At 45.8% G+C, this 18,246-nt stretch overlaps 1 protein-coding gene across 1 annotated transcript; it reads right to left on the bottom strand.

Annotated features, from left to right (window-relative positions):
• Positions 1-438: 438 nt before the first annotated feature.
• Positions 439-12,047, bottom strand: CLEC17A (C-type lectin domain containing 17A). The gene is made up of 12 exons (XM_036416044.2): positions 11,938-12,047; positions 11,709-11,795; positions 9,773-9,805; positions 9,640-9,690; positions 9,519-9,557; positions 9,308-9,349; positions 8,529-8,669; positions 8,380-8,442; positions 6,330-6,425; positions 6,083-6,234; positions 3,538-3,647; positions 439-1,737 (listed from the first exon to the last, which is right to left on the bottom strand). The coding sequence occupies exons 1-12, from the start codon at positions 11,978-11,980 to the stop codon at positions 1,605-1,607; spliced, it is 990 nt and encodes a 329-aa protein (XP_036271937.1). The 5' UTR covers positions 11,981-12,047; the 3' UTR covers positions 439-1,604.
• Between the last annotated feature and the right edge of the window lie 6,199 nt (positions 12,048-18,246).

The raw sequence follows: 18,246 nt of genomic DNA, 5'->3' as shown, positions 1-18,246 counted from the left end.
TGAATTGCCATGTTGAGCTGTGCTCAGTTGGGGATAGTACCAGCTTTCTAGGGGATGTTTTTGATTGTCACAATGACTGGGGGAGGTACCTCTGGAATTTAGTGTTAAGGGCTTAATTCTGCACCCCAAAAAAAAATCATATATTGAAATCCTAACCCCCAGTACCTCAGAATGTCTCTGTGTTTAGAGATATGGTCTTTAAAGAGGTGCGTAAGGAAAAATAAAGTCATTAGGGTGGGCCCTAATCCAATATGACTGGTATCCTTATTAGAAAGATTAGAACACAGACATACACAAAGGGAAGACTATGTGAACACACAGAGAGAAGACAGCCATCTGTAAGTCAAGGAAACAAGTCTTACCAAAAACCAACCACACCAACACCTTGATTTTGCACTTCCATTCTCCAGAACTATGAGACAATATATTTTTGTTGTTTAAATCTATGGTACTTTATTGTGTCAGCCCCAGAAAGTTAACCCAGTAGACAAGGACCACACGTTGAACTGGCATTTTGAGAAGCTCTAACATTGCAAGAGCTAATAGCCCCAGAATGTCCACCTGGCAGTAAAGTGAAATATTTCATCAAAGACCTTTACAAACTGAAAATAGTTCAAAGGCACGTGTGGGTAGGTATCTCCATTGCTGTCCTGAGGATCTGACCAAGTCATGGCCTGGGTTGGCCACATTGAGTGGGGAGTCTTGCCTTTCAGCTAGTCAGCAGTTCCATCGGCCAAATCTTAGCAGAAGTCTGAGTCCATCACCTAGCTTGGTCAAACATCACCTGGGATATTGAGAAAGTTGCTTGTCAAGAAGAATCTTGCCCCATCTGCTTGCCAGAAGCTTATCCACATCTGGTAGGCAGTAAGGGAGTCCAGACCCAGTACATCATGATTCAGAGGACCGAAGGTATTTTCAGCTCTATAATCAATCAATGTCAGTTCCAGAGCCCCCAGAGCAAGCATCACTTCCTAAGTTCCGTGATCTAGGACTTGGTGAGTTTCCTCCAGATCCCAGAACTGGGAGGCCATCACTCCAACTCATCATCAGCTGTGAACTGAATGTGTGTGACCCAAAAAAATCATATGTTGAAACTCAATCCCCAATTTGATGGCATTCAGAGTTGGGCCTTTGGATAATGATTAGGTCATGAGGGTAGAGTCTTCCTGAATGTCTTTAATGCTCTTATAAAAGAAACTCCAGACAATTCTCTTGTCCATTCTACAGCAAGAAGGTGGCATCTATGAACCAGGAAACAGGCCTTCCTACACCAAACACTGACTCTCCCTGCACCTTAATCTTGGGCTTCCAAGCTTCCAGCATTTTGAAAAATAAATTTCTGTTGTTTATAAGCCATCCAGTCTATGGTATTCTGTTATAGTAGCCTAAACACACTCAGACTCCATCCAATTGATTAAGCCCTGAGTTCTCACCCTAGAAATTGTCTGACTTACACCCCAGGGAACTTGCTACATCCAAGCTGCTGGTTCACCTTGGATGCATCTAAATCAGTTCCTAGAGAGGCAGGAAGGGCAGGAACTTCTCATCTCCAAGAGTCAAGGGGTGCTTGGATATGGATCCCCACCCAGTCTAATCCCTGGGGTTCAACAAGAGCATTTCCGCTCACAAATCCAATACGTAGCTTTGGAGCAAGAGAGGTCATTCCAGCTGCCATATTTGTTCATGCTGACACAGTCCTCATCATTCATGTTGTTAGGTTCCTCTGGTTCCCAGAAGCTGGAGAGAATAAAAAGTGGGTTTGGAAGGGGTGATTAGGTGGGGCACAGGGTATTTTTCAGGACAGTGGCACTACTAGTCTACATGATATTGAAATTATGCATTTGTCAAAACCCATACAACACTTGAAGTGAACCCAAATGTAAAGTATGGATTTTAGTTAATAATAATGTGTCCATATTTGTTCATCAATTTCGACAAATGTACAATACTAATGCAAGATGTTAATAATAGTAAAAGCTGTGCGTGGAGAATATATATATATATATTTATATATAGCAAATTTCTGTACCTTCAGCTCAATTTTTCTGTAAATTCAAAAATAATTAAGCCCTGGCCAGTTCGGACCAAAGGGTCCCGGGTTCAATTAACAGGCAAGGGCACATACCTCTGATGAAGCTTCTCCAGCCCCAGTAGGGGCAAGTGTGAGAGACAATCAATTGATGTGTCTCTCTCACTTCAATGTTTCTCTCTCTCTCTCTCCCCCCTCCTCCCTCCTTCCCACTCTCTCTCTAGAAATAAATGGAAAAAAATATCCTTAGTGAGCATTTTTTAATATATATTTTATTGATGTTTTACAGAGCAGAAGAGAGAGGGATAAAGAGTTAGAAACATTGATGAGAGAGAAACATAGATAAGCTGCCTCTTGCACACCTCCTACTGGGAATGTGCCGGCAACCAAGGGACATGCCCTCGAGAGGAATCAAACCTAGGACCCTTCAGTCTGTAGGCCAATGCTCTATCCACTGAGCCAAACCAGTTAGGGCTTTAAAAGAAAAAATAATTAAATCTATTGGTTTTTTAAAATATATTGGGGAGAAAGGCCTTCATGGTACAAGGCTCTTTATTCTAGCTGAATCACTTCTTCAGCCTCTCAGAATTACCTGAAGATGCTGCATCATCCGCTTAACCCCAACTTGCCTGTCCTAACTCAGCCCCACCTCCCTCTTCACCAGGCTAATCTCTTCCCTCTTGAATCAATTGGTATAATCAGTACAGGGAACAATTTGTTAATATTTATTTAAAATGCAAATACAGCCAAAACTGGTTTGGCTCAGTGGATAGAGCGTCAGCCTGCGGACTGAAGGGTCCCAGCTTCGATTCCGGTCAAGGGCATGTACCTTGGTTGTGGGCACATCCCCGGTAGAGAGTGTGCAAGAGGCTGCTGATTGATGATTCTCCTTCATCAATGTTTCTAACTCTCTATCCCTCTCTCTTCCTTTCTGTAAAAAAATCAATAAAATATATTAAAAAATTAAAAAATAATAATAATAATAAAATGCAAATACATACACTCCTTTAGAAAGTAAAGTCTAGTGGCTAAGAGTATAGGCTTTGGAGCCAGGTTGGTTGACACTGCCACCTGCCCTCTGTCTAATCTTGGGCAGGTTGCTTAGCCTTCCTGTGCCTCAGTTTCCTCGTCTCTAAAATGAAGATGATAATATGACTTTCTTTACAAAGATTAAATAAATGGGTTAGTATCTGTAGAGTGTAAAAAGAATGAGATCCTGCTAAATCCTCTTCCTCTTGTCCTATAGCCACTCCATCTTTCTTCCCCCCACTCCCACCCCCGCCCCCAACCATCAGCCTAGGGACTGGATATATTTGAGCAGTTGTGTTAAAAGGTGGAGATTATTGCAATGGAGGGAAATTAAAGAGGTACAGGACCAGAACCCCTATCACAATAAAAGCACCCTGTACCTGCCTGTCCAGTCCAGCCTGAGATTCTAGAGAATCTGCTGGCTTGGACTGCACAAGGGCCCGCAATGAGCAGGGAGCCCAAGAACTCTAGATACTTGCCTCAGAGTGACAGGCGACCCGTCCAGCCACTTCCAGTTCCCTTCGTGTTCCCTGTCACTCAGCCCCAGCCAGTGCACCCGTGGAGAGCGGTGAGCCTTGGTCACAAAGTTCTGCGAGTACAAACTCCATTCAGCCATCAGTTCTTCTACCCAACCCTCAGGTTCTTTCCTCCATCCTTTAGGGCTTTTAAATGCCACCCCAGAGTCCCTCCCACACCCTGTGGCATCCCGAGCAAGACCAACACCTGCCTCCTACTTGAGCATGCTACTTTCTCACACGACCAGTGAACTGCTCTGAGTCTGTTTCCTCTTCTGTAAAATGGAACAATAGTAGCTACTGCCTCCGAGGGTTGTGGGAATTAAATGGGTTAATAGCACAAAGTGCTCAAAACCGTGTCTGACACACAGTCCATACTGTGACATCTTCACATGTAGTATTATAACATACTAGAGGCTCAATGCACAAAATTCGTGCAAGTATAGGCCTTCCTTCCTCCGGCTGCCGGCACCAGCTTCCCCCTGTCACCCAGGACCCAGACGTCCCTCCAGCCACCAGCAGGCACCTGGGACCCAGGCTTCTCTTGAAGTCCCGGCTTTCATCCAGAAGGTGGTCCGGAAGAATGTCAATTAGCATACTATGCTTTTATTATTGTAGATAAGGGACACTTTAATAATAACCGATGTCTTGGCTTCCCTGGCACTTACACCCCACCCTGCAGTCCTGACCTGCACTCAGGCAGAAAAGGAATTCATTGCTTCAGAAAAAAAATGCGAAGGGGGAAAGGAGAGGAATGAGGCTTCCTGCCTTCTTGTGTTTCAAAAGCCCAAGCCTTTGGAGAAGAGAAAGGACTTGGGCCAAAGACAAAAGATTAGGAAGAAAATATCATGATAAAAAACAACTCCTCTCACCCTCGCCAGTTTGGCTCTGTTGGCCCACAGACTGAAGGGTCCTCGGTTCTATTCCAGTCTAAGGGCATGTACCTTGATTGCAGGCTCAATTGGGGTACATGCTTGAGGCAACCAATCATTGTTCACATAGGTGTTTCTCTCTCTCTCTCTCTCTCTCTCTCTCTCTCTCTCTCTCTCTCTCTCTCTCTCTCTCTTTCTCTCTCTTTCTCTCCCCACACACACACACACACCGTCCCTTCCTCTCTCTCTAAAAATTAATGGGAAAATATCCTCAGGTGATGATTAAAAAACAAAAAAACCTCTTCTCATGGCAAACTGATCTATAGTAAGAGGAACCAGATCACCAGACCAGTAGTTGCCTGGTAGGAGTGGGGAGATGAGTGGAAAAGGACCATGAGGAAACTCACTGAGGCGGTAAAATTGCTCTCTAAGTCCTGGTTGGGTGGACAGGTACATGGATATGCACATATGTCAAAACAGAAAGTACATTTAGGATCTGTGTGTTTTACTATAGGCAAACCATACTCATTCACCCAACCTCATTACAGTACTAAGGTTCCCTAAAAGTTGGAGAGGAGAGACTACAAAGGGAAAACAGTTGTAAATATGTAGATATGACGGGTGCCAGCGAGAGCAGCTCTACATTCATCCCCAGTGAGTCTGCAGGGACGGCCAAAACTTGGGTTTGGAGACTCTAAAAAGGGGAGGGCATCTGGGCCCTTGTCCCTGGGTAAAGCCCCAGAGAGGTGTCAGGAAACCAGAAAGACAAAAGTGCTGCTTGAAAGACAAAAGACTATCCTATCAAAGTAGAACAGTGCCACCCTGGCCAGTCTGGCTCAGTTGGCTGAGCATCATCCCAAGTCATGGAGAGGTTACTTGTTTGATTGCTGGTCAGAGCACAAGCCCAGATTGTGGGCTCGATTCCCATGAGGGGCCGGGCAGGAGGCAGCAATCAGTGTTTCTCTCTCTCCTTCTCTCTTCCTCTTTCTCTAAAAATCAATTTTAAAAATCTTTTTAAAAATAAAGTAAAATGTTGACCTTCACCATTTTGGCATCAATTTTGTTTGGGATACAGTCTGGAGAATAGGACGTGTGGTTGCCTAAGGTTAGGAAACTGAAACTTTCAAGAATAAGTAAACACAACCAGGATTTGAACTCAAGCAGAGCATACCCTCTTTTTTTTAATATATTTTATCGATTTTTTTACAGAGAGGAAAGGAGAGAGATAGAGAGTTAGAAACATCGACGAGAGAGAAACATCGATCAGCTGCCCCCTGCACACCCTTACTGAGGATGTGCCCGAAACCAAGGTACATGCCCTTGACCAGAATTGAACCCGGGACCCTTCAGTCTGCAGGCTGACGCTCTGTCCACTGAGCCAAACCAGCTAGGGCAAGCATACCCTATTAACCTCTGCATGATATCATTTCAGTAAAAGTTTGCTATGAAAAGTTTCAAAAAGGGGACATATGTGATACTTTCAACAATAAGGATTTTTTTTTAATATATAAATAAAGGTTTCAGTGGTTCAAAAGCCATTCCAATTTCTTCCCATCCAAGCCAGGGAAGGATGTGTATATCTGGGAGAGGAGCAGGCTGGCCCTGCTGATTCCTGGGGGCTTGGAGGGGTAGCTCACCTGCTCTTCAATGCTACTGATGATGACCAAGTGGGAGTAATTCTCTTGGCAGAACTTTCGGGCTTCATCCCACGGCTTGGTGTTTGGGGAGAAGTAGTAACACTTGCCCTCAAAAGGGAGCCAGCCCTCAGGGCAGGTGACCCTGGCACAGTCTGGAAACAGGACAGACTGCCATGAGACTCCTTCCCATGGATTTGTGCGATACACCAGCTCTGCCATCCCAGACAGTTCCCCAAGTCGCGCTCACCCAAAAAGCCCCGAAGTTCCATCAGCGACCGGTTGGTGTCAGCTCTTACTCGGTCCATGTCCTTCTTCAGGCCAGCAAGCCCCGACATGCCAGTCACTGTCAGCAGGAAGGGACTGGGAGGTTAGAAATCCAAACCCCCATCTACCCACTCACCCACCACTGACTGCAGACATGGCGGAGAGCACACCAGCTGTGCTCCCGCTGCACCCACATTTCTGTCGGTGGTAGTACAACTCAAAACCAGCATGCTCAGTGCCTAGGAGTCCTCGAGTGGCTCAGAGGACGGGTTAATCTCTGGAGCTTGGGGAAGATGGGGATGGTGGGTTTTCTGGGAGAGGTGAGTTTTGAAGGAAGACACTAATTAAGGGAGGGGGTGGGCACAGCAGGCACCTTGGAAGCAAAGGCCGAGAGGCAAGTGTGTCGGGGAAGGCAGGCACAGTAGAACACAAGGGAACCTCAAAGGAGCTTGAGCTCAAAGTAGGGTGAGGGCCAATGTCCTGTCTGTTGAATGTCAGTCAAGGGTTTCCATATTGGATTCTGGGCAGTAAGAAGCCATTGATGGTTCTTGAGAGGAAAAGTGGCTTACTCTGAGGGCTGGGGTGAGGGAGTGTGGGATGCAGCAATTTGAAAGACTTCGGCAATCATGGTGAAGACCAGGCCAGCCCAGAAAATTCTTCTACAGCTAGTGTGTGTATTTCCACTGCTCCCAAGCAAACTTGCCCTCTTCTGACACTCCCCGGGGTCATCAGTAGATGGTCCTTCACTTAGACAAGCCAGAAATATAAGATATATAGATATAGGAAGATAAAGATATAGAGGTAGGAAGGGAGGTACATGACACATGTTATCCTTGACACCCTTCCCTCTCTCTCATTATCATTCCCAATCAATCCATCCCCAGACCTGGTGAATTTTGTCTCTGAAAATCTTTCTACTTCACACAGTTCTCTCCATCTCCACAGCCACAACCCTCATCCAAGCTATTATCAACTCTCACCTTTCAAATACACCATCCTCTTCCCTTGTATCTAAACAGTGCTGCCTCCTACCACAGATCCTTTGCACATGCCTAAGACTCTCAACCCCTCACCTGGTTAATTCCCTCTCTGCCTTCACGCAGCAGCAATACCATTTCCTAGGGACATCATGTATGATCCTCCCAAAGATAAGGTCAAGACCCCTTGTTAGACTTTTTCATAGAATCAACTTCCTCTTCCTTTAGACTACTCATCAAAGTTTGAAATTTTATACTCATGTAGGTGATAACTTGGTATGTGGCTGTTTATGCCTGTACTATACAACAGAAACAAAATGTGAGCCACATGGGTAATTTTAAATTTCCTAGGAGCCACATTTTTTAAAGTCAAAAGAAACAGATAAAATTACTTTGAATGCTACTCTTTTTTTTAATATATTTTATTGATTTTGTACAAGGGGAAGGGAGAGAGATAGAGTTAGAAACATTGATGAGAGAGAGTCATCAATCAGCTGCCTCTTGCACCACCCCTACTGGGGATATGCGCGCAACCAAGGTACATGCCCTTGACCAGAGTCGAACCCGGGACCCTTCAGTCCCCAAGCCGACACTCTATCCATTGAGCCAAACTGGTCCCGGCTGAATGCTACTCTTATTTATCCCAATCTATCACTTCAATGAGTAACCAATATTAAAGGTTATTATTATTATTAAGATACTCTACTTTTTTGTAGCAAGGCTTTGAAATTGATGTGCATTTTAGACTTACAGCACATCTCAGTTCAGAATGAGCACTTTTCAAGTGCTCAGCAGCCACAGAGACTCGTGAACATGATATTGGGCAGTAGAAGTATGAACACACACACACACACACACACACACAACACACATACACACTCTCCACAGGGACAGGGACTGTATAATGAGTTCACCATCCTACCCACACAACCCCTGTCCTGGTACCTGGGGAAGTCCCTGGCAAAGATGGGGCTTGGGATTGGTCATGGAGCTGGGTTTGAATATCACGTTGATGTTCAATATGCATGGCATGAAGGGATGATTGAAAACACTCACCATTTGCTTGCCACGCCATCTGCTGGAAGGTTAACATCTTCAGTTCTTCCACCACCGCCTGGTCTATGAGAAGAAGTCCAGCTTGAGCCCAAGTTGTCCCTGTACCCCATCCCCAATCTCTCCACATGCCCCATCCTCACCCTACTCACACTTAATCAGGGTTACAGCCAGACCAGTGCAGCCCAGGAGCAGTGACACCACCACCAGAAGACACAGAAAAACCAGCCATCTCTCCTCCTGGTAGCACCCAGGACCCCCAGATTTCTGACCGACCCAGGGCACTGGAGTTGCTGAGGGTGAGAATAAGGACAGAAAGACCAATAGTAGTGCTTGAGAGTGTGAGGAAAGGATCCTGAACCTTTCTCAAAAAGCAAGGGGACCAAAATCTATGGTTGTGACTATATCACCAGATGGGGCCAGCAAGAGGGTGTTAGGGAGAGTGAACCCTGAAGAAACCCAGAGCATTTATGGAACATTTATTGTGTGCCAAGCACCCTGTTGCAGCCTTATTATTTTATGGGATCCTCCCTCGTATGACATAGATATATTATTCCCATTTTGCACATGAGTAGACTGAGAGGTCATGCATGACTTGGACCCCGCTCTGCCCTTAACCCCTATGATGCATTGTCTTCTGCTCTCTAGCAGCACCTTCCCAATCTGCTCTCCATTCAGGGAAGCCTGTGGACACTTGCATCTGGGGCAGAGAATGTTTTCTGTACCTTATATGCAAGCAGAAGGTGGACCCCAAAGAGTACCCAGCAGACACCCTGGGCCCCTGTAGATCTAGTATAGACTCCGGGAGAAGTATCTTCTGAGAGGAAACGTTTCTGTGCTCTATAGACTCACTCCAGAACTATAGGTCTGACTCAAATACTTTGGCCACTGTGAGAGGAAAAATAGGAGAGCATATGAAGAACTGACTTACTGGCTTGGGATGGCTGGAATGGAGGAAGCTCGGGAGAAATTCCTGGGAAAAGGGGGAAGAGAGTTTTATTCAGAAGTTGCTGACTCTGTCTTCCAAGATCAACAAGCTTTTACCCTCTCTGATTTGTTTTCTGGTCTGAATTTGGGGGATTGGAGGAAGGACTTCCACATGTCCCATCTCAGACTTCTGGAAGGGCCTTCCCATGGCTCACCCAGTTGAGATGTGCTGATGACAGGGGTGAGGTCCAGGCCTGGAGGGGATCAGAAAGATAATAATCATGTAGAGCAGATCATCAGCCAGGTGAACACAAAGGCGCAGCCCTAGATTCTCACCTGTGATTTCCAGGGGCTTGCTGGAAAGTGGGTGGGTTTCTGCTTTTATTCCTGAGGAGAAAGGAGAGGTGGCTCAAGACCAGAGTAGTGTAAAGCTAGCACTGGGTCTCCTGTACCCAGACCCCCAGCTCACCTGCCTTTGGAGGCCTTGGTGGAACAAATGAACCTGGAAAAGAGAAGCTCAGAGTTAGAGTTGACCTGTGGCTGAAAATGAGATCACAGGCAGTGGTGAAAACAAGGTTGAGATTGTAATGGATGGGATTGGGCTTGAGAATAAAATTGGGGTTAGAGATAGGAACAGGATTGAGATACAGTGACCAACCATCCTGGATTACCCAGGATTTGCCAAGTTTTAAAACTAAAAGTCCGCCCTAACCGGTTTGGCTCAGTGGATAGAGCATCAGCCTGCAGACTCAAGGATCTCAGGTTCGATTCCAGTAAAGAGCATGTACCTTTGTGGTGGGCACATACTCAGTAGGAGTGTGCAGGAGGCAGCTGATCAATGTTTCTCTCTCATCAATGTTTTTAACTCTCTATTCCTCTCCCTTTCTCTCTGTTAAAAAAAAAATCAATAAAATATAAATTTAAAAAAACTGAAAGTCCCACATCCCAGGAAATCTTTCATCCCTGAGCAAACTGGGACAGTTGTTCAACCCAAGTTAAAGACACAGTTAAGTTTAGGGGTGGGGATGAAGTTAAGGTTAGGGTTGGCATGAGGATTTGGATTGAGATGAGGATTGAGTTGAAGATGTGTCAGGGATACTGATGGGCATTGGAATAGGGCTGTGATTTAGGAAATGGTTGAGATGAAGAATGGGGTCTTAGTTGTGTTGGAGGATGGGGAAGAAGTTGAACTGGGATCAACTTGGGTTTGGAAAAAGGGAAGAAGTTGAGGTTGGTTTGCAGCTGTGTTGGAGTATGGTGATGGCACTGTATTCAGAAATGGAGATGGGATGGAGATATAACTGCACTTGGAGATGGGGAGGGGTCTAAATTGGGGGAAGGAGTTTGAAGACAGGGTTTGAGAATCATGTTAGGACCAGGTTGGAGTTGGAGGTAAGCAGTCAAACAGCAGAGTCAAGTCTGGCTGGTGTGACTCAGTTGGTTGAACATTGATCTGTGCACCAAAAGTTTGCTGGTTTGATTCCTGGTCAGGCCATGTGCCCAGGTTGTGGGCTCAATCCCTGGTAGGGGGCATACTGGAGGAAGCCAGTTGATATTTCCCTCTCACACTGATGTTCCTCGCTCCCTCTCCTTTCTGCTCTCTCTACAAATTAATAAAAAATATTTTTAAAAAATATTCTATCAATGGCAAATATGTTAAAAACAAAAAACAGCAGAGTTCAGTTTACCTTCCACCTCATCCTGAGCCCCACAGAGCCCTGAGACCTCTCAAGTTGTCCCCAGTCTGGACACAGAAGTGGAGAATATGGAGCCTTATCCCACATGGAGTGACCCCTGTCCAAGGACACCAAGGCAGCACAGTCATCCCTCAAGGGCCCTGGTGGGAGCAGACTCAGGGAAACTTCCAAAACCTCCACTTTTATACCCACTTATCAGACTCTTATTGATTCCCAAGCCAGGTGTGGACCGCCCAAGTCTGAAGGCAAATCTGACCCTAGGTGTGAATGTGAGGAGGTTGGGGAGCCAACAATACACTCTCAGTTCCTCAAACACTGGCCTTCATATCTAAGAGTCTTTGCATCCACCAGTTCTCTTCTGGGCTTCTCTTCATAATAAACTCCTATTCATCCGTAAGCCCTACTCCAACATCCTCTCTTCTGACCCCCAATCTTCCTACCATTGCAGGCCGAGCCCTCCATTTCTCTCCTGACTTCCCCAATCACTGATTTATCCCTGTTCAGATCTGCTAACCTGAGATTTTTCCCAGAACTGATTTCCTCACCAACCTGACATAGCATCAAGGGCAGTCCAGAGGCATGAGTACTCCCGCCATCAGAGTGCCCAGCATGGGCTGAGTCTACAAAGCCCAGCTAATGTCCCCTGGATACCTAGCTCCCCCTCCATCCCACACATCTCTTCACCTAGCCTCTGAAGAGTCCTCTTACCTGGCTTGGGAGGAAGGTCCTTATAGGATGGCGCCATGTTCTCATAATCATCAGCATCATCAGCATCATCATCATCCCCTCTGGTCCCTTCAAGAGGAAAGGTAAATAAGCACCCAGCTCATTTCCACCTCTGTCCCTCAGGCCCAAGTTTTCAGCCCCAGGATGGAGAGGCTGTAACCTGGTTCCTGACCACCCCTGGCTTCCAACCCAAGTCTGATCAGGGCTGTACCTGGAAGGTCCCGGCGCCCAGAGTCAGTATACAGGATGTGCATGGCTGTAACTAACACAAGAGACTGAGAAGGTGCATCCAGAGCCTTCAAGCTTTGCCCCCCTGTCCTTCCTTCTCAGGTTTCTCAGTTCCCTTTTTTAAGAGAAGTACATGCAAATTTACCTTGAGGGGAACTACCCCAGACCACACACACCTTTCTCCCCAGTATCAGTTCATGCATAGAAGTGTCAGAAACAACAGCCCTCTCACGTGAGTTCCTTCAGAGTGCCAAGCCCTGGGTGGAAAAGATTGACAAGCTCCTTCCTCCATGGAACTTCCCATCAAAACAGGACAGACAAAAAAACAGTAAAGAAATATAGAAATAAATGCTATAGTTTTTATTTTATTTCCCATTGTGACTAAATTTTTTTTAATAAAACATGGTAATGGAATAGGATGGGGGCTAATGTAAAGAGGTATCAGGGAAGACCTCATGGAGGTTGAAACATCTACAACAAGATGTTAAAAAAAATCGCCAACTGCCGAGACTGGTTTGGCTCAATGGATAGAGCGTCAGCTTGGGGACTGAAGGGTCCCGGGTTCAATTCCGGTCAGGGGCATGTACCTTGGTTGCGGGCATATCCCCAGTAGTGGGTGTGCAAGAGGCAGCTGATTGATGACTCTCTCTCATCGATGTTTCTAACTCTTTATCTCTCTCCCTTCCTCTCTGTACAGAATCAATAAAATATATTTTTTTAAAAAAAGGATGTTAAAATGACAAGTGCTAAGTACTTCCACATTCCAAAGTGAAGTGCTAGGATACTGGATCAGTTAGCTATGACTGCATTAAAAAAATTACCTCAAAACTTAATGACTTAAAACAACAATAGCACTTTTCTCATACATCCTGTGGTTCAGGAATGTAAGCGCAGCTTAGCTGGGTAGTTCTGGCTTGGGATTGCTCACTTGTTTGCAGTCAATTTGTTGGCCAGGGATGCCATCATCTGAAAGCTCAACTGGGGCTAAAGGAGCCTCTTCCAAGAAGGAGCCTTCACATGACTTCACTGTTCCTCACCCTGGGAGCCTCCCCAAAGGGCTGATTGGTTGTCCTCAGCACATAGTGGAGGCTAAGGTGAAAACCACAGTTTCTTTATGGTTTAAACCTACAATCTCAAATTATGATCTCCACTATCTCTGTTTGTCAAATGGACCGCCTGTGAGTCATTGTGGAAGGAGATTGCACAAGGGTGTGAATACCAAGATGTAAGCATCCTTAGGGCCATCTTTAAACCTGGCTATTATAATAGCAAAGGATGTTTTCACACTTAGTTTAACCTTGATGGGTATTTAAAAAGAAAAAGTTGAAGAGAGAAAGAGGTCTGCCTACCCCATGGGAAAGCCAAAAGATGAGGTTTTGTTTGACTCACACCCAACACAGCATGAAGTGAAAAGATAGTCAGAAAAAAAAGGGCTGCAGTGGGAGTGGTTGCCTCTTCTGGTACAGCAAGGATATGGGAGTTTCCTGTGATCAAACTGAAATAACCAGCCTGAAGCTATTTGGAGAAACCTGCTCAAGAGGGCAGCCAGCCTGTATTTCTCAAAAAGACTACCATTCGCCTTTGGGCCCAACAGCCTTAGAATTATCTGTGGCTTCTCCCTTCTCTCTCAACCCATGGCTATAGCAAAGGGAATTTTCAAAAGCATATCTCATATCCTCCATGGTCTTATGAAATGTGACCTTGGTGTACTTAAGGAATAGGGTCTAATTCTCTTCCCACTAAATGTGGACCGGCCTTAGTCTCTTATAACCAATAGAATGCTGTGGAAGTGACAGCTGCCATGCAGCTCCCACCTGGGTGTGTCAGAACACGTAGTCCCAGGGCCATGTCGTGAGAAAGCCTAAGCCACCTGGAGGTCACAGGGAGGTGTTCCATTCAAAAGTCTCAGCTCAGCCCAGGTGCCAACGGTTCTACCCCCCAAGACATCGGTCACCTTCAGCCCTATAAGTCTTCCTCTCTTCTGGTCAAATGTTACTCTGTTTCCCCGAAAATAAGACAGTGTCGTATATTAATTTTTGCTCCCAAAGATGCGCTAGGTCTTATTTTCAGGGGATGTCTTATTTTTCCATGAAGAAGAAAACGGTACACATTTATTGTTAAATGAAAATAAAGGAAATTTATTACCTGTATATGGTACGGTAGTACGGTAGATGTGAATCCTACAGTATCAAGAATTTACTCATTTATTCAATGACAATCATGTCATCACCTTCTGGAACATCATCATAACAATCCAATTCCTGAATTTCCTGGTGAATTTCTTGTGACTCCATTTCTTTCAGAATCAGCGGACCAAATCTCTCATGTTTAGCAATAGCATTCTGAGACAGAGCCTGGGAGGGGGCCTTATTTTCGGGGGGGATGCCTTATATTTCAATCAGAAGGAAACCTGTAAGTAGGTTGGATGTCTTATTTTCGGGGAAACACGGTAGTAAGTCTAGTTGGCTCTGCCTTCACAGTATATCCAGCATCTGGGCCTTTCTCACCTCCTGGTATGAGCCACCATCCTCTTTCACCTGAATTACAGTCATAACCTCCACCTTGGTCGACCTGCTTCCCCCTTTGTCCTCAAGATAGTCAAACTAATAAAAGCAGAGAGGTGCTGCCAGGGGCCAAAGCGAGAGGAAAATGGGGAGATGTTTGTCAAGGGTTATAAAGCTTCAAGTATACACAAGGAATAAGTGCTGGAGAGCTGTGATGTAAGCAATGTACTTGAATCTGGGACCCTTGAGTCTGCAGGCCAACACTCTATCCATTGAGCCATGCCGGCTGTCTGCCTCTGTCTTAACATGGCCTTCTCTCCTTGTGTCTCTGTTTCTCAATCTCCCTCCCTCAGTTTTTTTGGGGTTTTTTTTATCCTCACCTGAGGATATTCTTTCCATCCATTTTTAGAGAATGAAAGGAATTAGGGGGGCGGGGGAGGAACACACAGAAAGAGAGACAGACAGAGAGAAACATGGACATGAGAGAGACACATCAACTAGTTTTCTCCTGCACACACCCCAGCCCTCTGGTTTGTGGGCCGACTCTTTCCAGGCGTCTTCAAACTACGGCCTGCGGGCCACATGCGGCCCGCAGAGGAGTCTGATCCGGCCTGCCAGGTTTTTTGGGCAGTGAGCGCAGCCGAGGTGTTACAGTAGGAATTAGTAGTTCATATAGTCGGGCCCTCCAGCTCTCTGAGGGACCGTGATCTGGCCCCCACTTTAAAAAGTTTGAGGACCCCTGCATCCTTGATCCATACCAGTTAGGGCTCCCTCTCCTTTCTCCGAAGCTATAGCCACACTGGTGGCCTTGAAGACACAGGCAGAGGCCATGAGACCAGGAAGGCAGCTCTCCCTAGCAAGGGAGACTCTCAGGAAGGCAAGAAAATAGACTCTTCCACAAGACCCTCTGAGCGAAGGTAGCCCTGCTGATAACTTGGTTCAAGCCAAATGAAATAATTTGAACTTCTAACCTCCAGAGCTATAAAAGAACTAAATTCTGTTGTCTTGAGTCACTAAATTTGTGATCATTTGTTATAATAACCATAGGAAACTATTACATACCCGGAAGGACAATAGTCCAATTCCCCTTTGTAGGGGCTTTCCACTACCAATAAAAGGAAGCACAACTCAGGTTGGCTTCCACAACAAGGAAATCCCATCCAGCCCACGTTCAGATTAGAGCAGCAGGCTGAGGTTCTGTGATTTGGAACAAGAGTGGCTTCCACAGAACAGAATTTACATCTCAGCTCACAGGCTCAATAGTGGCAATCAGCCGTCTTGACAAGTGGGAAACTGTCCCCAATACAGAGGGAGGTGGGTGGCCCCAGGCTGAGCGGGTAGGGGCAGCAGACTAGCCTTCCTTTCCAGAGAAAGCTAACCTGGGGCCAGGCTGTCCCCTGTTTGTACAGTGAATGATAACGATGGTCTCATTCTGACGTCGGGAAAGTCTGAGAGGGAAGGAAGAAAGAGCTGTTCGCCCGTGAAGCACACAGGGGGAGCATATGTGTGGTTTTGAGGGGGTCATGGAAGAGAGAGGATAGAGATAGAAGTGGGGTACGCCAGCCAAGAGGATCAATAGCATCTCTGCCTATCAAGGGTGTTTTTTGAGGGGAGTGGCCCTGGAGCAAGAGAAGTGCAGTGGATGGACTCGCTGTGTGGGAGTGATGGCCACATGGCCCCTAGGCCATCCCTCCAAACCTGGTTCACAGTAGGCACGGAGGCTCTGGCAGTGGAATCCAGTCCCATCCACCGGGTATAACATAAGCCCAGGCTGACCCCGGCTCTGCCCCATTCTTGCTGTGTGACCTCAGGGGGAAAACAACATCTCTGAGCAACTATCTCTTGATAACGTCCAAAAGGGGATGAGGGTTTCAGTCATTCATTCATCCATTCAACAGATATGTATTGACCACCTACTATGTGGGCAATAAGCCCTTTGCTAAGACTCTAGGGATCCACTGGTGGAAAAAAAAAAAAATCCCTTGCAATAAAAAGGAAGATCACAAAATGGAAATCATACACAGCATGCTCTCAGACCAGAACCAAATTAAACTATAAATCATAGACCGGTATCTGGAAAATCTGCAAATATTCAGAAATCAAGTCACATTCAAGCATCAAAGAGGAAGTCAAAAATTACAAGTATTTTTAACTGAATGAAAGCGAAAGTGACCCTATCAAACCATGTGGGCTGCAGGTAAAACAGTGCTAAGAGGGAAAGTTGGGACAATAAATGCTTATGGTTAAGAAGGTGATCAGGTATATTTGAAAGATGCTAGGCCGGGACCTGTTTGGCTCAATGGATAGAGCGTCGGCTTGGGGACTGAAGGGTCCTGGGTTCGATTTCGGTCAAGGGCATGTACCTTGGTTGCGGGCACATCCCCAGTGGGGGGTGTGCAAGGGGCAGCTGATCGATGACTCTCTCTCTCATCAATGTTTCTAACTCTCTATCTCTTTCCCTTCCTCTCTGTACAAAATCAATAAAATATATTTAAAAAAAAAAAAAGAAAGATGCTAGGAGAATAAATTATTTCTTTTTTTTTTTAGATAATTCTCTTAGAAATATATTTTTATTGATTGATCTGAGAAAGAGAGACATTGATTTATTGTTCCATTTAATCGTGCATTCATTGGTTGATTTTTGTATGTGTCCTGACCAGGGAACAAACCCACAACTTTGGTGTATCAGAATGATGCTCCTCACTGAGCTACTAGACCAGAGCTAGGAATAGCTTTTTCACATGTCCTGCTAGACTTTTCTTCATGCGTCACAGAATTGTCTGTATCTCTGAACACTGTTCATAGCTATACAAACAAAGAACACTCATAGAAACATGACTTTCACATGTGTCCTTTTTTTTATATATGTTTTTATTCATTTCAGAGAGGGGGAGAGAGACAGGAACATCAATGATGAGAGAGAATCATTGATTGGCTGCCTTCTGCACACCCCACACTGGGGAACGAGCCTACAACATGGGCATGTGCCCTTGACCGGGAATGGAATCTGGAATTCCTGGTTCATAAGTTGATGCTCAACTACTGAGCCATGCCAGCCAGGCCCGAGAGTAAGTAGATCTTAGAAGTTCTCATCACAAGAAAAAAATTGTGACTATGCGTGGTGACAGTTGTGACCTGGACTTATTGTGGTGATCATTTTGCAAGATATACAAATATCGGATCATTATGCTGTACACCTGAGGCTAATATAATGTTGTAGGTCAACTATACCTCAATTTTAAAGGAAGGAGAAAGTGGTTAAGAAAAGGCCTGGCAATGGAAATAGACCGAAGGAGGTGGGGGAAGGCCTGGATATCTGGAGGAAGAGCATTTCGGGCTGTGCCAAGGCCCTGAGGACAACAAGCTCCCGGTGCATTTGGGAAACAGGAAGCCTTGAATCCAATGGCCCCCGCTCTGTGAGGCTTTCTAAAATGACCCTATGTAAATTCCCAAGCCAGCCCTTCTCGTACAATCCACCATTATGTTTCTCCTCCTGACATTCCATGTATCTCACTCCTTTCTCTTGCCACTGCCTGTCTTCCCCACCATTGGAAGCTCAGCTCCACGGCCTGGCACACAGTCGGTGTCCAACGAATGTTTGTTGAATGAATGAGTGACATCCTACCCACCAAGCACAGACTAGGACCACTGCCCAGCCAGGCCTCTCTCCGGCTCACGCGTCCTCAGTGCCAGCCAGCCAGCCACCTCCACGCAGGCAGAGCTCTAGACCAGCGTAGAGGCAAGCATCCTGTTTGCCCTCCCACCCCCTACCCCCGGGGCAGGGAGGA

Source organism: Pipistrellus kuhlii, unplaced genomic scaffold (assembly GCF_014108245.1).
Source record: "Pipistrellus kuhlii isolate mPipKuh1 unplaced genomic scaffold, mPipKuh1.p scaffold_m20_p_52, whole genome shotgun sequence".
Classification (NCBI taxonomy): Eukaryota; Metazoa; Chordata; class Mammalia; order Chiroptera; family Vespertilionidae; genus Pipistrellus; species Pipistrellus kuhlii.
Note: the sequence above shows the minus strand (reverse complement) of the source record. Positions and strands in the feature narration are given on the sequence as shown.

Coding starts and splice junctions, on each gene's coding strand:
- CLEC17A (XM_036416044.2), bottom strand. CDS start 11,980: ATGCACATCCTGTATACTGACTCTGGGCGCCGGGACCTTCCAG. Junction 9,806..11,708: donor GGACCTTCCTCCCAAGCCAG/GTAAGAGGACTC, acceptor TCTCTTTTCCAG/GTTCATTTGTTCCACCAAGG. Junction 9,558..9,639: donor CAAGCCCCTGGAAATCACAG/GTGAGAATCTAG, acceptor GATCCCCTCCAG/GCCTGGACCTCACCCCTGTC.